The 24,749-nt window shown below is 42.2% G+C and overlaps 1 protein-coding gene across 2 annotated transcripts in view; it reads right to left on the bottom strand.

The window, feature by feature from the left end:
* The window catches only part of GRIA1 (glutamate ionotropic receptor AMPA type subunit 1), a 305,318-nt gene that overhangs the window by 33,087 nt on the left and 247,482 nt on the right, over positions 1 to 24,749 (bottom strand). For both annotated transcript variants that reach the window (XM_060634778.3, XM_060634777.3), the window contains exons 12-13: positions 11,866 to 12,064; positions 6,378 to 6,625 (exon numbers count right to left, since the gene is read on the bottom strand). In XM_060634778.3, the coding sequence (XP_060490761.1) occupies positions 6,378 to 6,625; positions 11,866 to 12,064 (447 nt within the window). The remainder of the gene's footprint in view (positions 1 to 6,377; positions 6,626 to 11,865; positions 12,065 to 24,749) is intronic.

Genomic DNA, 24,749 nt, shown 5'->3' with positions numbered 1-24,749 from the left:
ACCTTCTAGGCACCCCTGAGGTAAAAGTGAGGAGATGCCAATAAGTCTTTTGGGAGGTCAACCCCATATCTGCCCACTTTCTGTCTGTGCCAGAATCAGTTTGTACCTGGTCAGGCCTTAGGCAAGAGCACAAAAGTCTCAAAAAGCTCACATAACAGACTTCTTTTCCAAACTACTAAGACTTAAGGTAGAGGTGATGTCTGGTGAAGAACATAGAGCCCACTATTTCTATCTGTCGCCATCCCATTATGATCTGTAACCACATTCATCCTCCCCTACCAGAATAACTGCAACAGCCTTCTAAATGGTCTCTTTGCTGGTGATCCTCCTCCCTGTGACTCACATTGCAAACCACTGCCAGGATCATCTTTGGGAGCCTGTTTGGCCCAGGATCCTTCTACATCAGTGGCCTTTAATGGCCCCTCCTGACATTGAATAAAAAATACAGAGACATCTGAAATCCTTCACAGTATGACTTCAGCCAATTGCTTCTAATTATTAATGCCTTCTTTAGTTAAAGTGGATCCTTTGTTTTTCCTGAAAGCAAGCCCCTCCATTTTCTCACCTCTGCTCATTTGGTCCCCTTCATCTGGAGCGCCCTCTACCCATTCCTCATCTATCACAATTTCTTCAGGCCTATGTTGAATGTTATCTCTGCCACAAAACCTTTATAAATCCTTCCACTCAAATGTTGACTCTCCTCCTTTTGTATGTTGCTGACTCTTATGGCACTGGGTAGAACAGCAGGCCCCTGTGTAATTCGGCTCATGAGCTCTTCTTGGTGACACAACATTTAGGGGCTGGGACTGCATCTCTCTCACTGCTCCCCCCTGAGGTGTGTACAGAGGTCTTTGTGGGGAGATATTCAGAAAGGAATCTGTGAAACTGAATGGAAAGCACAGGGAGTGGATATCAGACCCTTGTGGGTACCCATCCACCATCCACTAAGTTGTAGGAGGAAGCTCCCATCCCCTGGCCCATACATCTGGCATGGACAAGACACATGACAGAAAACAAACATGTCATGAGCGCAGAGGCCAGAAAAGACTCCATGTAACCACGGTCACAGTTAAAGACCAGATTTTGACCAGCGTCCTGATTAGGGTATAACTCAGCAAATCCATCAAATTCCTGGTAAATGGCTTGTGAAGGAGAATCGTTAGTTGAGATTTTAACTCAGGCCAATCTGGTGTGGCTTCCTTCTTGGGTTGGTAAAACATGGGCCATGCCCCCATACTGAGCAGATTTGAGTACACTGTCTCTAACTGAAGGGATTGTTCATCATAATAAAGAAAGGAGACTTCACCTGGGACCAGTAAATACATTCAGTTGGCAATAAAAGGGCCCAATAGATCATAATTAGTTGATTTACCAATTGCCTTTCCCTAGTGACTGGCATTGGCTGAGCAGGTCTTTATCTATAACCTAAGGGCTTCAGAAACATAATTCAGCCCCTTGCCCAACCCCAGACATGCAGTGACAGCCAACAAACAGCATCTGTTTCAAAGAAACACCACCTGTCCAAATGGAAAATCAAGCATGGAGCCACTTCGCTTCATCAGAGTATTTGTTTCCAGAGCAGAAGAGACAAAAACACCATTCTGTCACTAACACAGCCTTTTAACCCTCCGTAGGGACCATGGCCTGGCTTCTGCCAAGTAGAGTTGGCAAGTTTTAGAGGAACAGTTGGACCTTAGATATCAGTTCTCTGACCTTCTGAGACAGAGCTGGGTGATCTGCCTTGGAGGAACTTGGAGCTTTTTTTTGGCAGGCTGGAAGGGGGTGAGTGCCCTGTAGGTATGGTAAGGTCTGGCTTTACAGGGAGCAAGTGATGGAGAAAGACTGCCAGGGAAGTCCTTTTTAATGCAGGTACAGGCACTGAACCTGGAGCACATCTGCCTATGAGGGGTACAGAAGCACCACTTTTATAGGGCAGAAGGGAAGTCTGTAGCAATGCCTGTAGTGTGCTAAAGCAACCTTCTGTAAAGACATCTTTGCAGAAAGAGTTTGCAGCTTTGTGAATGGCTGAACAGTGTCGTTAAAAGTATTTCCTGTGATTCTAAATAATTTGAATTAAAATTTATTTCTACTGCCATGTTGTCTTTAGCACATGTAAGCTCCTTTTAAATGGGGACCAGAGGAAATAGGTACCATCCCTTACTCTTTCTTCACTTTCCTCCTCTGCCATGAAGAATGCTTTCCTGGGACCAAATCAGTGATCCCAGCCTACTAAGATGGCTGGAGTAGGCACATGGGTCTTTGTGACATTTGGGTTGCCATGACTCTTGATATTTGACTATTCCTTGAGAAAATAGCACCATTTGGGGCATGTGAGGCCAAGATATGATGGAACCCTGGCTGAAGTGTGTGTGTGTGTATGCGCGCGCTCACATTTTCTGTGACCATTTTGCAATTCTATGTTTCATGGAATCTCTACACTATTCATTGCTAGAATGATTCCTTTGAATGAAAAAATGAGAGGGAGAATCTCACAGAGGGAAAAGGGATTTTCCTAGGTTAGAAACTCATGGCCATCTTAGGATGAACATTATTCTTCTATTTTTGAGTCAGGAAACCCCATCGTTATCATAAAAGTTGCCACTGGAGCAATTGGAGCACTGGGGGGAGAGTTGGGAGCATGTGGCCATTATTTGGGCCACATGACTTAAAAATCAACCATCAGCGATCTATATTTGGAATATGTTCCTTTTCATTTATTTTTCCCTTGCTCTTGCTTTCTTTCCCAAAATCCATAAATAGCTTGTTATGTCTTACAGAGATGTAAACAACAGAATTAGGGTCTTCTTTATTAAAGTTGAATTATTTTCAACGTTTATCCCAAAAGAATCTATAGGCATGCAAAATCCACAAAAGCAGTGTTACTACTCAAGAAAGTGGTATTTGGTGCATTAAAATGACCATCTACTCTTGCCTTTTGTCTTCACAGTGATGAGTGGATACTCTGGGTTCCAAATGTCTGCTTTTTAATTTTTTTTTTTTTTTGAGTTGTGTGTTATTGCTTGACATGTGAGAATAGGTACCGGGAACCTGGCAGTAAAGTCTCCTGCCTTTAATCATGCTGTCAGTCATAAAGTCCAGTGCAGTATTAGAATTAGGTCACAGGCATGGGCTGTGCAATCAGACTACCTGAACTTGAAATCTGGCTGCTTCCTTATTAGCTGTTTGTGTCAAGCTAGTCAAGTAACTTAAATCTGTTCCTCTGTTTTTCATCTGTAAAATGGGGATAATGGTACTTTATAGGTATGAAGTTTATATGAGATGATGGACATACCATAGCATCCGGCATAGAGTAGGCATTCACTCAGTGGTAGATTTTATTATAGTGCAAAGTCATTTGAGTGCCAGATGACCTGAGTTCATGTAACTCAAATATCTAATATTTTCTGAGTTTGTCATCTTGTTCCAGGCATCTGTATGTAGGATGGATGGCAGAAGTACTCTATTGATTAGACAAATAATGTCACCTCTCAGTGCCTTGTTTTCTTAAATTCATATCCATGTATTTAGATCAAATAATATCCTTTACTCATAAAGCCTTAAGTAAACTGTAATATTGCAGCATCATTGATGTTCTCGGACATATAAGAGCTCATTCTCTACTCTGGGCCTTTCTAGGATAATGTTGTATAAGTTTCTGAGATAAAAGTCTCTTCCTTGACCAAACACTATCTTTTGGATCCCCTTTGGACTTTGTCTAAACTTGTACAGAGAATCTTTTAAGTTGTTTGAGGCAAAGATGCATGATTGATAAATACCAGGCCATTTGGTTTCCCTTCATATGGTATATTCAGTTATATTTGCCCTCCTAAAGATACCTTTGTTTCTTAATTTTCAGACAGTTAACTTAAAATTCTTCAATATATTTTCATTACTCTTTAAATAAGGACAAAAATACTTTACAAAATGCTTCCCTACTTCATTCTCCAATCTCAACTTAACCTTTTCTCCTTTTTATTACCTGTTCCAGGAGCACTTGGCTTCTTTTAGTTCATTGACTGTACCATGATTTCTTACCTTAGAATTTTTGCACATGCTGTTTCCTTTGGCTGGAGTATTCATCTCTTCCCCTCCTCTTACTTTACCTTGTTAACTCCTATTAACCTGTCATATCTCAGCTTGAGAAAAAAGCATGCTTGGAAAAGCCCTCTTGGCCACATTCCATCCATCCTGCACACCAGATTAGACCTTGTTATCTCTGAGTGTGTTTGAGATCTTCTTTGTCTCTATAAGTTCAGTTTCAAGTGGATCAGCTGCTGATTTTCATCTGCTTGGGACACATAACTTTGGAATCAGGGTATTAATGTTTTCATAAATACTGGAAAGTTCCCTTTAAATACTGCCTCTACTCCATCCTCTCTTTTCTCTGGGACTCACAGAAGATACACCTGGGATTTTGTTTTCTCTTTCAGGTCTCCTAACTTCTTTGTCAGGGTTTCTGTCTTTTTGTCTCTGTTTGTGATATTCTGAGGAATTATCTCCATTTTTCTCCCAGTGTAATAATTTTCTCTTCCACTTTGGCTAATTTGTTGTTTACCCCTTCCATTGAGATAGTATTACATCCCTGAATTCTAATTGGTATTTTTCCAAATATGCCTGGTCCCTTGTGACAGTGTCTTTTTCTTTTAAAAATATTTTCATTACTTAAATGCTTTTAGATGTACTTCTCATTCTTGTTCATGTGGATTGTCACATAATTTACAACTCTGCCCTGCTTATGGCAGCTCCTGAAGAGTCGGCTTATGCATTTCACTCTGGTTTTGATGACCTTTTTCTGTTTTGGCCTTGGGATTTCCTAATTTTCATAAAAATGGCTATTTGTTATAACTTTATCCTGCATATTTAGGTTTTATAGTAGGAGTATTATTCTTCTGTATGGCTGGAAGTAGGTGTCCTCCAGGTCTTTTATCAACTACCACCTGTCATAGTTGTCACGAACCATCAAACAACAATCACCTGTTGAATAAGTGTCTTCCCTGCAATATCAACTACCACCTGTCATAGTTGTCATGAACCATCAAACAATAATCACCTGTTGAATGACTGTCTTCCCTGCAAGCATGTAATTCCATAGGCGTAGAGACTGTCCGGCTTGTTCAAAATTGTAGCTCCAGGTCCAAGCCTAGAGCCTAGAACATTGCAGGGCTCAATATTATTGAAATGAATGAAAGATGTGGAGGCAGAGGTAGCCCTGGATGTCAATGTGGGTTAAGAACTTCCCTTCATCCTTTTGCAACCTTTTTAAACACTTCTCATCTTTCTTTGAGCACTACCCTTCCCTAAAATTATTTAATCCCTCTGTAAATTGACATGATATCAGTGAATAATAGGTTATTTCACAGTGTGCTGCTTTTAATTATCTTTTATATAGATTTGAACTCACAATCACCTTGGACCTAGGAAGGGCTGGGATGAATATCCTCTTTTTACAGATGAGGAAGCTAAAGGTTGGAGAGATGACAAGACTTACCTTTGGTAAGACAGTAGTAAATCCCAGTATTAAATCTATGTCTTTTGATCCTGAGTCTATAGGACTGTACCTTAGCTGTTTGGAATGAGTACCAGAACTTCTTTATGTGAGAGTAAAGTCTACTTTGCTTCTTTACTGAACTACTTATTTGTTTGTTTGTTTGTTTGTTTGTCTTAATATTTTTTGAGAGAGCACAGTGGGGGAGGGGTTAGGGGAGGGGGACAGAGGATCCAAAGCGGGTTCTAACTCTGACAGCAGTGAGCCCGATGCAGGGCTCGAACTCACAAACCATGAGATCATGACCTGAGACAAAGTTGGATGCTCAACTGACTGAGGCACCCAGGTGTCCCTGAACCACCTTTTTTCTTGCTAAAGAAATCAGTATTGGGGAAAGAACGGGTACTGCCATTCATGATACAGCCAGAGCCTTTAGGACTCAAACTACTTGAATTTCCATTTGGACAACGTGTTTACGTTTCTTTTAGACAAACATTATAAACCACCTTCTGTCAAAGAATCCAGGTTGCTGGAGAACTCTGTTCGTAACCTACTTGGATATGAGAGTATCTGGTAAAGGATGGTGTGTTATAGATCACACAACACAAACACAAGTTTCACTGATGTTTAACACATTTGGAGGGGTAAGGTGAGGCATGGGGAAGAACACATGGGCAGCGACAGTCATAGCAAGCTGAGGCCCCCAGGTCAATTCCAACCTCAGGGCTGAAGATCTCGGGTGACTGGAATCTTCCAGGCTCACTGGTGTCCAAGAAGAGCCCCCGTGACAGCTTGCATTGTGGCACTGGAGCCCTGAGGCAGACACAGCAGCTTCATTCCTGAGGTAGGGAGGGGAGAGGGAGTACCAAGGAAGCAAATCTTGGCTACTTACCTCAGGGCGGACCCCTTGGGTGTCGCAATGCCATAGCCTTTGGAATCCAAGTTACCTCCCACCTTCATGGTGTCACAGGGTTTCCGCTGCTCAATGTATTCATTCATGGTAGACTCCAGAAGGTAGGCATATTTGCCTTTGGATTTCCTCACTCGGATCATTCCTTCCTCCGTGGTTCGCACAAAAACTGATGGTTCTGCTGACTTCATGTATGTCCACATTTTCTCAAACACGGCAATTTTAGACCTCTGGCAGGGGACAGGAACAAAGCTGGAGTTAAGTGCTGGCTGCGCTTGGAATTGAGGTGGCACACACACTAATGAAGAGCTGAGTGTAGCTTGATCACACATTCATGAGTGAAATTAGCTCAGGAAGAAACAAATTATGAGTGATTGCAAAATAAGAGGCTCTAATTAGTACCAGTAGGTTCCAAAGTACAAATATCTTGCAAATAGAGAATGAACAGAATAGCTCAGAATCTTTTAATTACTGCTGAATTATATTCTCCTTCTATATGGGAAGGGTTAAGAAATGCAACCCTAATCTAGCTTCTGAAGACATTATAGAACCTATCTATTACTCAAGAAGGCCATATTTATACTGCCCAGAAGAAAAGGAGAGCTTAATATCAGTGAAATATGATTTCATTATTGGTTCCCCCAATAAGAAAAACATTGAGGAATTCTGGATCATGAGTCATATTATAAAACTGACCTTGGAATGTAAATTGTATGATAAAGCTAATAACTTGAGACCTAATACTGTCACCTGTTTATATTTCAAAAGCCTCTCAATCTTGCCAAACTGTTTTCCTCTCCTTGTACTGAACTCACTTTGAAACTTCCCTTCTTTGGGACTTTGCCTAGGCTATTTACTTCTCTTGATACCCTGGTTCTCTCCAGCCACATCCTACTAGTCACTTCACAGGCCAGAACAAATCCTTTGTATTCTGAGGCCACCTTAGTTTCAAAGACAATCATTCACAAGCTCTAGTGGGCACCAGAATCCTGTGTAGAAATTGTAAATATGGAGATGCCCTGCTCTAAACCTATAGATTCTGATATGGCAGGTCTGGGGTGGAACCTAGAAAAGATCTTTTCTTCCAGGAGTTCCCCCAGATGATTCTGATTTGTAGGCCTCTGGGGCTAAAAAGAGTATTGTGAGGGCTGATGTTCCTCTAGGACACACTCACTGGACCTTCAGGCTAGACTGCCAAGATTGCAAGGCATCCTTGCGTGTGTACAGGTCTTAAGTATATGGATGCCATCTGAGGGAGGGGGACATCTTCCCTTCTGTGAGTCCTTCACAGAGTGCACCCTTACACATAGTAGGCCCTTAGTCAAGGCCCACAACCCAGGACCACAAATCATCCCTCTCATCTAACATGGTCTTTCTAAAGAGTGTCCTTACTCCAAAGGGTAGATGCATTTTGGGGGTACTGGAGTCTGGCTTTGAAAATGGACACATGTTATACATATATAAGGGGCTAATGTTTTTAAAGAGTGCTAGAGTCATGAAATTCATGTAGACTAGTGGTTAAAACACAGATTACAGATTTATTTAGTATAAAATTATACACACAAAATGTCATTTTTCTTTGCACACAAATATCAGTTTTATTTCTTTGATATCAACATCAAGTGTTGGCAAAATATTGATAAACAGTTAAGTTGTTGTTTGAGCCAAATGATCTATAGAGATATTTGGGCCTAGAAAAAGTCTGGTCTCAATGGAAAATTAAGGGAAATAGTTACTGAGAATTTCAGAGAAGTATTTGGTAGAGTGAATCTATAATTAGATCAACTAGGTGATACGCTTTAAAGTATGGTTGACCCTCTGGAAAGGCCACTGGACTGGGAGTGAAGAGCTTGTGTTCTAGTCTTTCCTCATCTGCTCCACGAGGATTTGGGGCATGGGGACCTTTGAATCCCTTGTGGTCTTAAAATACCTGATTCTTTACATGAAAATACATCATTCAAGCAACAATGTATGAGGAAGAAGAAGAAGAAAAAAAGGAGAAAAGGGAGGGAGAATTTCAAAGTTAGAGGAGGATACACCTAGAACCAATCAGAACATCTACAGTGTACATCTCTTCTCGCTCAGGAAACAGAGAAATGTATAAATTCAGCTGTGACCAGATTTACAGATGATCTTCCAGGCAGAAACCCAACAAAATACTCAGCAGGGCAATGGCAAGATGCAATTTGGCCTGACAAGATGGCCACGGCAGGGAACTGGGCTGTTGACAGGTAGAGCTGAAGAGCCCTCTGGGCAACAGTATGCAGAAAATTAATATGTCCTCTCAGTCTCACCCCTGTGCCCCAAATGCCAGGGCTGTGCTCATAGCTGCTCAGATTAGGCTATCAGGAAAATCTCATCTCTAGGGATGCGAAGGCAGCATGAATGGCAGGGAAGATTGGAAACATACTTGGGGTATTTGTTCTTGGATCTCTCCTATCATCTGCAGCTCTCACAGCCCTTCATACATCTTAATTAAACTGTCGATGGAGGATTCAGTGACTCTGGATTGGAGCTGCCAAGAAGCTCTGGGCTGCCGTGGGGATTAGAAGCCATATTTTTTTAGAGACTGGGGTAGAAGAATACTTGTGTCACCATGCTCTTCTCCTGCCTTATGAGGGTGGTAGGTGATCTTGTTTCCCCATCCACCAAAGTCCTGGTGGGAAAATTCTCAAGGTCAAATTTACAGAGATGGAAGGGCTCATGGGGCATATCTTGTTAGTGCTGTCTTTCTACCGGTAAAGAAACTGGGGCCCACAGTGTGGCAGTGAACTGTCCAATGTCATGTACCTTCTTAGTGGCAGAGCCAGGAATAAAACCCTGGTTTCCTGATAGCACCTAGTGCCTTTTCACTGCAACCAGCTGCCTCCCTTATTTTAGGCTTTATATCTTACTAGCTGTGGGACTTTGGACAAATAACAACATTTCTGAGCCTTAGTCTTCCTCTCCTGACAATGTTGATGATGGTACTGACTGCATAGTGTCGCCATGGATAGTACATGACAACAGATGTAAAATGCATAACCCAGTGCCTGACACATAGGAGGTATTCTATAAGTGGTGCAATTACTACTACTAATTATGCCCTTTATTTAGGTTTTGCTTTAGGATAAGAATGCCCAATACATGGCTGGCTTGAGACCACTTTCCCTTCCTATATATGTGAGGGATATTGACATCAGTCAAGGAATTCTTTCACACTGTGCCCAGATGTGACCTCAGAATCCCCTCTCAACATCGAACTCCAGGCCACCACTGTTGATCAGAGTTAGCATATGAACTACAACCTATTGTCACGAATGTAGTAGACCTAGTGAGTGCCCAGAGCTTGTAGAATACACACTGTTTTGTTTCTAGATGCCTCACAGTGTCCTGTGGATGAGAAATAGAAATATGTCAATTTACATAGTGATTAACAGAGAACTTTCAAGTCCTAAGTCCTAGCTATGCCTCTGAGTAGTTAGAGCATGACCCTTTTCTTTTCTGGGCCTCAGTTTCCCCAACTACAAAAGGAAAAGGTTAGACTAGATTTGATCATGAGCTCATCTAATAACCTGAATAATCTTTTTAAAAAATCAGCTAATGACACCACCTCATTAGGACAGTGTGGTTCAGCGTCAAGAATACTTTGGCTGGAATGAAGAAACAGAATTTGTGTTCATCCTCAACACTTGCATTATGATTCCCTGAATTTCAATTTCTTATTCACAAAATGGACATATAACTCCTGTTCTACCATAGGTCATAGGTGGGACATAAATGAGACCATGGACGGAAGGTGTTTTGGGGATAGTGACATGCTCAGATATTGGGGATGAGAACATGAGTATGTAATGAGTAAGTGAATTGGCTGTTCCCCAACTTCATCAGCAAAGCCAGGGATATAGGAATGGCTACCTAGACAAATATGAGACATCCCCTTCACACTTTGGTTGCAGGCTAAAAATTCTAGAGAATTATGAGATTACAGGAGGTTTTTCTACTAGCTGGTTGGTTAAGCTTAAGGAAGTCATGTCTCTCTCTAAAATGATAGACTCTGACCACATGACCTCTAAGTCACCTTCTTGCTCCATTATATTGAAGTAGATGACATTAGCCTTGGAGACTGGGTCAGTGATGGTTAAGACCTCGGTCCCCTTCCTGCTTGTCATGCAGAACATAGAACCCACAACCAAGAAACTGAGCACACTCTGTGGGTTCACTCGGAGTCTGGGGTTTTCTCCATAAAGTTGCAGTGAGAACCTGGTAGGACTGTATGGGATCCCTGTCCCTTGCCTGAAGCAAGGCAGATACTGGCTGTCTATTCTCCTTCTGCTACTTATTACCTGGGTGACCTCAGGCAATTACTTTGACTTCTCTGAACTTCACATATAAAATGGGGAAAACAAATTTCTAACTGTAATGACAAGATTAAATGAGGGTGTGCTGGCACAAGACCTGATTCATAGCAAATGCTAGGTAAGTTGTAGCAATTATTTATCATTTTTCCTTCCTCAATACATGGTAGCTCCATGTACTATTTCTTCAACTTCCAGGAGGAACATGTCTAAAGTCCAGGGAACTACAGGCTTTTCTGCTTTGGGGCATTTGTTCAAGTTGTCCCCTTTGTCTGGAATATAATTAGCCAACCCAGACTTGACCTAGTTTCATGATGCCTAGAAATATTTTCTAATGTTTGTGGCTGTAAATCCCTACCCCTTATGCAAGATGGCTCCCAAATGCCTGTACCCCAAAGCCCTGTACCCACAGAGCCTTGTGTCTTAGATGCCTCATCTCTTCTAATATCATAATGACTTGTTGATGTAGATATTATTCTCCTGACTCTATAGATGAGAAAATGGTGTGAAAGAGGCTAAGGGCCAGAGAACAAGTAAAGGACAGAGCCAGGGTCTGGCCCTAGGTTTGGATGACCCTAGGCTTGTGTTTCTAAGCTCTCTGCTCCTCTGCCTTCACTCGCTGCCTCTGGCCACAAGACCTCTCCATCACCTCCACTTTCACTTCACATTTTGTCTCTCCTGGCACTGTTAAATAGACCACCTGTTCCAGTAATCATTCCCCATATACCATCTCCTTATTCATCAAGTCTTCAAGGAGAGGACATAAAAGGGCATCAGGTTTGGACCTTGTCCCCAGGCCGATACTAATCAATTACTAATTAGACTGCAAGTATGTGTGGGAACAGGGAAGGAACTGAATGTCATATCCTTTGCAGCCCTCAGAGAAGTTGGCACAGACTGGCATACATAAGGGGTCTGATTCAGTGCAAGAGCTTTGAAGTTATTACAAATATAGAATTGTAGATTTCTCAAGAATTTGTAAGAAGCTGAGAAATGCTCTGAGTTTCCCTGACTTGTACTATGCTAAGCAGTTGCTCTGGTTGACTATAATCACATGCTCCTTAATGAGGATATTTTAATGACAGTAGTGGTTCCCTTTTGTGAAGGTGCTCTAGGACAAGGGATATTCCTACCCTGAAGAACTCCTTAGTGGACCCTGCTTCCAGTGTGCCGTAAGCGATTTCCGTCTGTTTTGCTAGGTCCTCAGCACTCTCGATGGGAGACACCATCCTCTCCACGGTCAAGAAGGCAGCCAGGTTGGCTGTGTATGAGGAGATGATGATCAAGGTGAAGAACCACCAGACACCACCAACGATGCGGCCAGACAGGGACCTGCAGGCCAAAGGGAAGAGGTGTCAGAAGCATTGACATCAACTGCATAAGGCCATAGGGAAGGGCCAAGGGCCAGCCTAAGCCCCGTCAGCAGAGCTGTCAAGCCCTATTGCACCCTTCTCCTCTGTCAGCTAGATGTGATAATTCAAATGTCAGAGAGATTCATGTTGGCATTTTATTCCTTATTACAAGATAAGGACTTGTGTGGTTGCTGTCCTTCATGGGTGATAAAATCCCACAGGCATATATTCACACCACCTTTGCACATACATATACATCAAGACATGTGCCAACAAAGACAGATATGTCAACACTTGACCACAAAATCACAAATATGTACAAACATTATCTATCTATCTATCTATCTATCTATCTATCTATCTATCTATCATCTATCATCTATCTGTCTTACAAACATCATTTTAAATGCAGTTACATATACACCAAATGTTTGTGCACACACATATGAATTGCAAATGCATTTACACACATGATGCACACGTTTGACCATGTTCAGAAATGTTTCCATATTGCCTTCTCATTACTCTTCTTTTGGCCTTCAAAGGCCACCAAAGTAATGGACCAGAAGGAAAGGAAGGGAGAATGTATTGGAGGCAGAATGTGAACAGCTGTACTTCGGCCACTTTGGGGAAATGTCACTGTTGAGGGCAAGTACAGTTCTCCCCCCTACCACAGGGAAAGAGTTTGGCTGAAATAAAAGACAAAGCATATTTTGTACTGGATCCAAACAGCAACTATGACAATCACAAATGAGGTGAGAAATTGTTCCTTGATGTTCTTAGAGTCCTAGACGCCTCTCTTATGCCCAACAATGAGGAGAGACTTGACTAGTCAAGAATTCTATGATCTTTCAGATTTGGCTAGGAGGTTTCCAGTTCTAGAATATTTTTCCAAAGATATTACAAACTGATGTTGATGTCATATGATGTGGTATGGTGGACATACAGGGCATCAAATCATACTGAATCATACAGTGATAAAGTTGCTTGCATTCTATTTTTCTTTCCATCCAGCTTGATTTGTTAAGTAAGTGTCATCCTGGCACTACTATAATTGTACATCCTTTCTAACATGTGCCTTGACAGCCTTAAGCTCAGAGCTTTCAGTAGGTGACAGTGCTTAACTAAAACTTAATACTTAACCACCAAAGAAATCACCAATACAACCTATAAGTTTTACAGATAAATTCGAGTCTCAAATCACACTGACTCAGGAGCAGAACCCAGGCCTGCTAGCTTGCTTGATTGTCCCACAATGCTCTGAAAACCCTACCGGACCTTCTCTGTGTTATTCCCATGTTCCTGTGTGTCCCACTTTGTTTGCATGTCTTATAGGCTCCTTTTGATTCTAGGCAGACAGTGCTCACTTCAAAAAATTCAGCAAATATTTGTTGTTGCTTGCTATATGGAAAATAATGTTCTTAGATGCTTCCTATTAAAAGAGGAAATAAGAGGAAATTTGTTCAAAGGAATGAGATCAGGAGACTGGAGCAAAGCTATGCCCTGTGAAGAATGGCTGCAGGAGGAGGGAACCAGAAAAAAAGACTTGGAGAGAGGTGTTCCCTGAAGGATTGATAGGAGGCTGCTGCCATGAGACCCAATTTAGGAGCATTTGGTACAAGTGTTTTAGCAATACAAGGAGTGGGTATTTGATAGGTAGGGTGGTGCAACAATGAGTTGGCTATTCTGAGGGTGAGAGTGGGTTTCCCCATTTCTGAAGATGTTCACTTGGTGGGCCATTCACAAAGAAGCTGTGTTGGTGCCTACTCTTAGTCCCCAGGGTACGACGTGCTGGAGACATGTCTACACAGAGGGTCATATATTACACAGGGCCAGCTTTCTCTCTTACTCCTCCCATCTCTCCCTTTCTGTGATTTGAAATGATAACTAGGTAGACCAGGATGCATGGCTTCCATTGGGCAGTCAAGCAAAATGAGATACAAAGAGGCAAACTTATTCTCTCCATGCCCTAGGGGTAGTACACATATGTACTCAAAATCACAGGATCTTCTTTTCACCTTAGGAGGTGGCAAATATCAGTGTCCTGGGGCTGTGTGAAGATGCTACTCTTTTCCCAACTCTGGGTGACCACAGTAGCATCTAAACTAGACTTCCCTCCATGCAGCCCCTCCTTCCACTCCTCTGCTGAATCAGTTTGAGTGGTCTTTTTAAAAACGTGAATTGTATTATGTTGCTTCTTTGCTTAAAATCCATGAAAGCCTTTCTCTTACACTTGGAATAAAATTCAAACTCCTTGGTGACCATCAAGGTCCCATGTGGTCTGGCCCCTGGCCTGCTCACCAGTGTGTCCACAACATGCTTTCTGTACTCTGGTCACACTGGGCTTTGTTTGGTTCTTTCTATTCAAAAGTCTCATACCCTTATCACATGCCATTCTTGCCCCCACTCCCACCCCCATCATTGTTTCAACCCTATTCATCCTTCAGACCTCAACCCACCTAGCACTTTTTCAGCATTCAGGCTTAAGAATCTCAGAGCCTCATGTATCTCACATTGTCATTGAAATTGGATCTCTGTGTGTTTGTTGACTATCATTCCCCTAGATCATAAGCTCCATGAGAGTAAAGAATCTTATAGCACCTAGCACAGAGTGGGCCTCAATAACAAGTGAATGCATGAATATCACCTCTCTCATAACCTCCCAACTCTATTCACATTGGATTCTAGAGACCAGGAATATTTTTCAGGGCCAGGAGAATTCAAACTTGCTTATAGCCCAGGATGTCTGGAGTAACAGCCTCAAACCAAGTGTTCAGGATGGCTATTTCCTTTTCCAACATTACTGAACTGAGAGACCCAGCTAAAGTATCCCAAGTTGGGGATCATCTAGTGAAACTCAAAACCCTCCCAAGAAAGTTCCAAGTCAATGGATCCTTCTTCCCTGTTCTTCTTTAATTAATATTTATCTGCTAGGCATTGAGAGCAGCTTACCCTGCACACTATTTCCCATATCCCCACCTATTTAATAAAGATACCAAAGAAGGAGTCTGTTGTTTAACAGCCAGTAAGTGTCATCTGTAGCATAACTGGAAGGTTGGGGGAAGAGGCTCCTCAAAATGTGACATAATTCCAATGCTTCATTTGCATCTGATCCATGTGATAGGAACCTGAGTGTAACACACCATCCTTCTTCAGTTCAGACCTGGTACAGGCTAAGCTGGGCCTCTTGTCTAAGAACTCTGCATTTTCCCAGTTCCATACCAAAAGTAGGGAGATGGAGTTATTGGAGGCCAATACTGGGAATGAGTGTCTTTGCTCTTTCACTGACCAGCCCCATAACCTTGGCAAGTTGCCTGCCCAGCTGGGCCTCTGTCTTCTCTTCTGTGTAATGGGTGAGACTAACTCTATGTCATGGTGAGAAACCAAAACTTTCAGAACTAGACTTAGTTGATTCTTTTCCTGTAACTGATACAAGTTATTGGAATTAAAATAGCACAGGGAAAAGCACTTTGAAAAGTGCTGTTGAAACATGAGGCATTATTTTTGTGATAATTATTCTCCTAGGGAGCTATAGGATAAATTCCTTAGTAGGGAAGAACAACTGTTATCTGGACCGTGGAGGTATGCCTCATCACCTGAATTTTATTAGTCTTATAACTTGGCACAGCTCTTCCCTAAAGTCCCTAAGCCACTGAGGAATCCCTATGTTCCTCTAGAATTGGTCACAACTTATATGGCTTGTTGGGCTCTTTATCTTAATCATCATTTACAGTACTATGAAATGGATGGGAGAGGGATGAATATCCCCATTTTACAGATGAAAGATCTGCAGTTACATGACATCAGGTGACTTATCCAGGGTCATGTAGTGAGCCATTAGCAAATCTAGGACTAGGAACCAGGACTTCATATTTCTTGTCCAGAAGTCTACCCACTGTAGAACATTACCTCCTTCACCAGATTCTGATTCATTTGTAGTGAGCACAGACTTCCTCAACCCATGTCATCTCCCTGATGTTGGATCACAGCCATGATTCACTTCTTGTAAAGCTCAGTGGGACATTTGGGAGCTACAGAAAGAAGTCTGACCACCAGCATCTCCAGAGAATTGGAAACCTATTTGTATTTGTTTTCTATCACTGCATAACAAATCACCACAAACTTAGTGTCTTCTAATAGCACTCATTCATTGTCTCATATTTCCGTAGATCAGAAGTCTGGGTCGGGGTATCTGTCTAGATTCTCCACTAAGGTCTCACCAAGCTGAAATCATGGTATTGGCTGGGGCTATGGTTCTTATCTGGAGTTTGGGTTGAACAACCTCACTGGTTGTTTGCAGTGTTCACCTCCCTGTGGTCATGGGACCAAAGTCATTGTTTTCTGGCTGGCTGTCCACCCGAAGCTGTCTCAGCTTCTAGAGGTTGCCAGCATTCTGCATCACCTGTCTCCTCTATCTTCAAGCCAGCAATAGTGTAGCAATCCCTCTTATTCTTTGAACCTCTCTGACTTCCACTAGTTGGAGAAAACTCTCTTTTTCTAAAGGGCTCATCTGTTTGGGTCAGGTCCACCTGGAAAAATATCTGTACCTTAAAATCAACTGATTTGGGACTTCAAATTATACCTATAAAATCTCTTCACAGTAGTACCTAATTAGTGTTTGAATGACCAAGGGATAGGTATCTTTAGAAATGTGTGCCATACTATTTATCCATTCATTTTATAAACATTACTTGTATGGCGGCACTGTTGGGCATTGCAGAGATAAAAGTGAATATACCATGGGGTGCCTGGCTGCCTCAGTTGGTTGAGTGTCTAGATTTCAGCTCAGGTCATGATATCATGGTTCATGGGATCAAACCCTGCATCAGGCTCTGAACTGACAGCATGGAGCCTGCTTGGGATTCTTTCTCTCCCTCTCTCTGTCCCTTCCCTGCTGATGCATGTGTGTTCTCTCTCTCTCTCTCTCTCTCTCAAAATAAATAAATAAACTTTAAAAAAAGTGAATACACAATAGTCTCTGCCTTCCATGCAGAAGATGGGAGGGCAGTGTAGCCTAGTGATTAAAACACAGGCTGTGGGGTCCAACACCCTGATTCTCTGCCAAATGTTTAGCACAGTGTTTGAAGCATAGTAAGCACTCAGTAGAACTATCACCATCTTATATTAATGTCATAAATGGTAATTATAGTACTATCTTAATTATGTGACAAGTAAGAAAGTAGTACTAAGGGGACACAGAAAGACTTGATAATCACTCTGCTGGCAGGTGTCAGGGACAATTATCAGAGGAAGAGAAACTTGTGCTTGATTTTGGAGTATAAGTAAGAGACTGTTAGGTAGAATAGGTACAGTAGTAGGAGAAGGCTCAGTAGCTAGAGGTAAAAAGAGGAGGTGAGTGGAATATTATCTCTTCTTCAACTCCCCAGTCATTGCAAGCAGAGCTCTAAGCAACCCCTTCTGCTCCCCATCACACCATAATCCTTCTCCTATTACAATTCTAACCATGCTGCTGTAGTGATTTTTTAAAGATGCTATAATGATTATTACTTATAGTATTATTGATGAACAGGGGTGATGCTTGGTTGAACTTGCTAAAACAGAGCCCATGGAAATTGGGAGGGGCAGGCTGCATGAAGAGATCAAAGTGACAGGGTCTGGTGATCCACGGGAGCAGGGGCTGTGGAAGAGGACAACGCTCAAATGGCAGTTCATGCCTACTGGGTGAATGGACTCTGACATGCTCTTGATGCTGGCTATAAGCTGTCTCTTCTTGTAAATGATGGTTTTTACTTTTGTTAATAAGACACTGCATATATTATTAAATGTGATGCTAATAGAAGACAGTAAGGCTCTGATGTGATCATTCTCTGCTTCTGATGGATATTTCCTGTCCTGTTCATGCATTAGGATTCACTGTAGGCCTTTATTTATTTATTTATTTATTTATTTATTTATTTATTTATTTATTTTATAATCTCTCAGCTTAGATTTGTCATTCTAGACCAGGGATAGGCAAACGTTTTCTGTAAAAGTCCAGGTAGTAAATATTTCAGGCTTTGTGGGCTTCATGTACTACTCATCTCTGTTGTTGTAGTATGAAAACAGCCATAGACAATACATAAACATATGCACATGGCTGTATTCAAAAAAAATTAATCATAAAAACACACAGCAGGCTGGTTTTGGTCTGTGGGCCACAGTTTGCTGACTCCTGCCCTTAATCCTATTGTGAATGTCAGAGACTTTTGATTTAAGTGAGTATGCTACAGTAGTCAAGAAATATATTACCATCTATCTAGTTATTAGTCCCTCCAGGTAAACATCCAGATAAAATATTGCAATGATTCATTTGATAATGACTTTTGTGCTATCCTCAAGGAGAAAGTAGAGGGCATTGGTGAGGAGAATGGGCCCAGGGGTCAGATAAAGCAGGATGGAATCTTGTCTCATTATTTACTGGTTGTATGACTTTGGGCAAGTCACTGAATCTCTTTGTGCTTGTTTCTTTACAAAATGAAGTAATTGTACTCATGGTGTTTTTAAGAATTAAACATGAAAATACAAATGAAGGATGTAGCACAGTGCCTGGCACAGAGTAAGCATTTCAGGATGGAGGTCTTCACATAGCGCAAGGAGCAATAGCCTGCTTGGAGGTAAGGGAGTAGATGCCATGGCCAGGGACTTTAGGAAATCAGATCCTTGAGACCAATGTGGGGAATGGAAAGTCGTTAAAAAGCAATCAACATTCGATCCTGTCAACCTACTCTCTGGGACAATTCTGACAAGGAGTTGGATATGGACATTCTTCATTTCAAAAGCATTTCCTGTCATCCCCAAGAGGAAGGAGACAGAAGGGACACTTCCTGTGTGCCTTCATTCAGCCAAGCTCAAGAGGTCACTGAGTTCAACCTATTTCCCTTTGTCATCTGCTTCCAATGGCTATTTTTAAAAAGTAATGAGGGGCGCCTGGGTGGCTCAGTCGGTTGAGCGTCCGACTTCGGCTCAGGTCATGATCTCACAGTTCGTGAGTTCGAGCCCCGTGTTGGGCTCTGTGCTGACAGCTCAGAGCCTGGAGCCTGCTTCACATTCTGTGTCTCCCTCTCTTTCTGCTCCTTCCCTGCTCCTGCTGTGTCTCTCTCTGTCTCAAAAATAAACATTAAAAAATTTTTTTTAAATAAAAAATAAAAAGTAATGAAAACATGGGTGTGAAGGCAGAAACTCAGATGGCCTGCCTCTAAATTAGTGGGAGAAACAAATGTCCATCTTGGCTAATTACTGAGCTGAGCTATGTTCGGAGAGAGGCTTACTGGGGATCAGGTATGAAGGTTCCCAGACCAGGGTAAATAGCTCTGGTCAAATGCAAGAATTTTATTCGTGAGGCCACTTAATCTGAGGCGCTATGTTTGGATGGCGAATCATCCATTTGTCACCAGCTGCAAATCACCCAGCACTTCCCTGGCACAGCAGAAGTGACTCGTTTTAATTTCCCCAGCTGCTGGCCACTGTGTTCTAACACTGTGGCAGCAGGGTGGGCCTTGGACTCCTGTGGTGACTCCCAGGGGTGGGAAGCTGGGGGCTGGACAACAGGCTCTAAGTTTGCAGCACATGCAGAGCTATGTTTCAAAATGGAAAATTGTTTTCCATTTAGGTAGGCTATGGGAGTGTCGCACGGGTGCAGTTTGCAAAAGAATGGATGTAAATGAGTTCAGTTATTCTTAAAAATGTACTGATTCATTGGTTCACTCTGAGTCTCAGTTTTCACACCTGAAAATGGGGATAATGATATCCATCTCATGGATGGTAAGAATTCCAGGAGTAAGTCATGTCTTGCACAGACAGAGCAGGGCTCAAGATGTCATCTGTAATAATGGTGATTATTCGATGATTTCTTCTAGAAACACTCCTCTTAGCTTCTAGGTCCATTCTTTCCTCAGTCTCCTCCTATCTCTCAGTTTACTCCTTCTTAGTCTTTTTGTTGTTGTTGGTTCTTCCTTTCTTCCCAATATTAAGCTTTTTCTGTTCCCAAAGCTCGGGTCTCAGCCCTGTTACTATAACCGCCTACCATCTTGCCCCAGCTGACCTCCTCCAGTCCAAGTCCTTTATTCATAGATGCTGACCACTCCCAAATTTAAATCTCCAGGCCCTCTCCCAACCTTTAACATGTGTATCTAACTGCCTCCTTGACACCTCAAACCTGAAATATCTAACACAAAATTCTTAATGAATGTCCACCAAAAAGCCCCAAATCAGTACAACATTACTGACGAATTCTTCGCCTTCCTCATCTCAGGAAGTGACATAACTGTCCATCTGGTCATTCAAACCTAATACCAGGGAGACATTTCTGCCTTGTCTCTTTATCTCACCCCCACATCCAGTCCCTCCCATCCAATCACGCCCATAGTTGCAGATAACATTCTCTGCACTAGATATCAATCAGTGTCACATTTCATTGCTGCTTCTCTGGTCCTTGTATAATCCATGTACACACAGCAGCCAGAGGATCTTTTAAAACTGTAAATAGAGTCATGTTGTTCCTCACCCCAGTTAAAATTTGTCACAGTAACATCCAAATGCTCTGCTGGGGTCAACCTGAGCTGGTCCATCTCCAACTTCATCTTGTACCACCTTTCCTGTCATTGCCATGCCCCAGCCTCACTGGCCATCTTGCATTTCCTAGAATACAGCAAATTCTTTCCCATCTCGGGACCTTTCCAACAGTTGTTTCCTCTGCCTGGAATTCACTTCTCTGCAATTGTCCCAAACATGCCTCTATCTACCCTTTAGATTTATGTTCATACGTCGCCTCCTCACAGACACCCCTCTAGGTATTGTCTTTGCCACCCATGTCTCTCTCACCTCATTTCCTTTTTTCATAGCACTTATCAAAGTCTGAAATGATCTTTCTATAAATTATGTATTTATCAATTGATTTATTCATTTATTATCTGTCTTTCTCCACTAAAATGTAAATTCAGTGATGCCAGGGGTCTTATCTGTGTCATTCACTGCTATATCCCTTGTGCCTAGCACAGTGCCTGGCATAAAGCAGGTGCTCAATGAACATATACTGAATAAATTGAGTAATTACATGGTATTTATTGAGGACTGAATATATACAAAGCCTGATGAAAAATAACCAAGAAGTTTCTTCTCAAGGAAATCAATTTAACAGAATGAATGGGACCCACCAGAAGCAACTATGATGCCTGAGCTGTGGTGAACAGCATAAAGAGTCACTGACTAAGTGCTAAGGAAGTACAGAGGTAGGAAAAGCCATGCCTAACTGGGAAAAATCTGGAAAGGCAGCATGGAAAAGGGGCCATTGACAGGGCTATGCAGGGCAGGCTGGCTTTGAGCATTCTGAAATTTAAAGAAAGGTATTTTCTGGGGGCAGGGACAGCCTGTGCTCTGGTGTGGAGGTGGAATGAGAATGTAAACAAGCAAGAATTTCACTTTGCCCCAAACAGCCATTGTTCTATGGCCTTTGCATGGGGATCCTGCAGAAGATACTTGGCATCCATTTTTTTTTTTAGTCCTCACTGCTCTCTTCAGCCCAGGTAGACATATCTCCTTTTGACAAATGAGGAAACAGAGGTTCAGAGAGACAAAACAATTTAATTAAGGTCACCAAGCAGGTGATGGAGCTTGATTGTGAACCCAAATCCATCAAATTCCAATGGTGTTATTTCATTCGCTGGAAGTGGGTGTAGCTTGGACCAGGGCCAACCACTCTTCTCTTTCAAGGTTTACCTTCTCAGGTCCCAAACACCACTTGCCCACAGTTCCTAGACACAAAGGAATATTTGGCACCATACTGGTGTTAAAATGAGACTTCCTCCACATATATTTTTGGGTTTAAGTTCTTAGAAGAAGCCACTCTCTTTTTATAGCTAGCTGCCTGCTGGCTAGCCTATAATACCAAAACATATGGTTTCCCTATATCCAAAGCCCTCCCTAGAGCTCCTACTATCTGCTGATCCACCAGCTGGTTTCAGAAGTACGATGGGTTCCGAGGTCCTGGGTCCCTGCCTCAGGGTGCCAGATGTGGGCCTGGGTTGTCGTCTGGGGCTTAACATATCCAGTATTTGAAGTCCTTTGCGTTGGAATGTTGTGGGTTTTTTAAAAATATCAGCAAATGGGAGCAAAAATAACAATACATGCTTCTGCTTTAATTAATGTTTGGTTAGCTCCAGCACAAGGCATGTATTGAAAGGAGTTATTTTACTCAGAATAGCCAATTGAAAATCCTCTATTGCCAGGTATCTTTTCACCCTACCCAGTTCCCTGCACACTCAGACCCCACCTCCCACATACCCCCAGCCAACCTGGCAGGGCAGCCCCAGAGGCAGGGAATACCTGCTCATCCTCTTCTTACCCCAAGTCCCCCAGTCATTTCACCAAAGGGATAACACAGCCCTTTCTGGGACAGTGAAGAAAATTACCAAGTAGGAAATCAGAAACTGTATAGATCTCCTACTCTTGTCCCTGCCATTTATTAAGGATATGATTTGGGCAAGTGATTTTACATAGCTGAGCCTCAGTCTCATCTATCTATGAAATGGGGACGATAACAGGAACAACCTAAAAGCACTGGGAGGATGATGTGTAATGGGCCTAGTGGGGTACCTGGACCCGAGTAGACACCTGGTAGAGGCAGCCACTACTATTCAGAAATGAGAGATAATGTGGAAGGAAATTTCAGTGTGCTGTGAAGTGGAAAAAAGCAGGTTACAAAGCAGGCTATACTATATGGATTCGTCTTGAAAGAATTTAGTTCGTTTTTAAAAATTGAAGTAGAGTTGACACATAATGTTACATTAACTTCAGGTGTATGGCATAGCGATTCAAAAATTCTATGTTATGCAATGCTTACCACATGTGTAGCTCCCATCTGCCACCACACAATGCTACTACAATACCATTGACTTTATCCCCTATGCTGCATTTTTCATTTCTATGACTTGTTCATTCCACAACTGCTGGAAGCCTGTATCTCCCGCTCCCCTTCACCCATTTTGCCCATGCCCCTCCCCTCTGGCAGCCATCGGCTTATTTTCTGTATTCATGGGGCTGTTTCTGCTGTTTGTTCATTTGTTGCGATTCCACATATAAGCGAAATCCTACGGTATTTGTCTTTCTCTGACTTATTTCACTTAGCATAATACCCTCTAGGTTTACCCATGTTACAAAGGATAAGATCTGTTTCTTTTTTATGGTCGAGTAATATTTCACTGTATATATACTACTCCTTCTTTATCCATTCTATCTATCCATCCATCGGTGGACACTTAGGTTGCTCCCATATCTTGGCTATCATAAATAATGCTGCAAGAAAAATGGGGGTGCACGCATCTTTTTGAATTAGTGTTTTCCTATTCTTTGGGTACATAACCAGTAGTAGAATTACTGGATCATATGGTAACTCTGTTTTTAATTTTTTGAAAAACCGCCATGCTATCTTCCACAGTGGCTGCACCTATTTGCATTCTACCAATAGTGCACCAACATTCCTTTTTCTCTACATTCTTATCAACACTTGTTATTTCTTGTGTTTTTGATTTTAGCCATTCTGACATGTAGACGGTATCTTGCTGTGGTTCTGATTTGTATTTTCCTGATGATCAGTGATGTTGAGCATCTTTTCATGTTTCTGTCGGTATATGGCCCCATTTGAAATCAACTTTGGAAGAGATAAAGTGTCTGGAAGTAGGTAAACTAAGATATTACAGGAGTTATCCAAGTGGCTGGATTATAGGTTCTCTCTCTTTTCCACCTTTTACTATTTTCTGATTTTCTAAATGAATACCCACAGTGGGTTTTTTTGGTTTGTACTTATTTATTTATTTAATTTTTATTTTAGAGAGAGGAAGAGAGTGCAAGTTGGGGAGAGGGGCAGAGGGAGAGAGAGAGAGAGAGAGAGAGAGAGAGAGAGAGAGAATCTTATGCAGGCTCCACCCTCAGTGTGAAGCCTGACGTAGGGCTCCATCCTAGGACCCTGGGATCATGACCTGAGCCAAAATCAAGAGTTGGATGCTCAACTGCCTGAGCCACCCAGGCACACTGCACCGACAACCCCCACCCCCACCCCCAATAGTGTTTATAATATGAAGAACACCTGGGACATACTGGTTAAAATTACGGGCTGTGAGATCAGACAATCTGGGTTCAAATCCCAGCATCTTCTCTACTGGCTGTGTGACCTTGGAGAAGTGGCTTGGCCTCTCTGAGTTCTGGCACACTCAACTGTAAAATGGAGATAGCAGCAATGCCTTCTCCTGTCAGTCTTTTAGTATTGTTGTATTCTTTTATCACTAACTTGGTGACTGGTAAGGAGTCAGGAAGAGGGAAAAAGGGATCAGTATAGACAGGAAGTGAGAAAAGTCTCTCTGAGGGGTTAATTTTTAAGCTGAGAGCTGAAGGTTGAGAATGATCTAGATGTGTGACAGAATCTGAAGAACAACATTACAGACAGAGGAAATAGGAAGAGCAAAGGCTCTGAGGCAGGAAACGGCTTCATGTGTTCAAGGTAATTTGCAGTATAGGGGGAGTATGGAGAATGAGGCAAGGACTAGATCAAGCAGAGCCTCTGAAGCCAGGGCATGGGCTTTGAATTTAAAATTTAGAAGTCCAGCTCCAAGTGCCACCTCCTCTGAGAAGCCTGCCTGCTGCTTCTTACCTTAACTTCTAATTTTTCTGAACTC

The sequence above is a fragment of the Panthera onca genome, chromosome A1 (genome assembly GCF_046562875.1).
Source record: "Panthera onca isolate mPanOnc1 chromosome A1, mPanOnc1 haplotype 2, whole genome shotgun sequence".
NCBI lineage: Eukaryota > Metazoa > Chordata > Mammalia > Carnivora > Felidae > Panthera > Panthera onca.
This window is presented reverse-complemented; position numbering and strand designations above follow the sequence as displayed.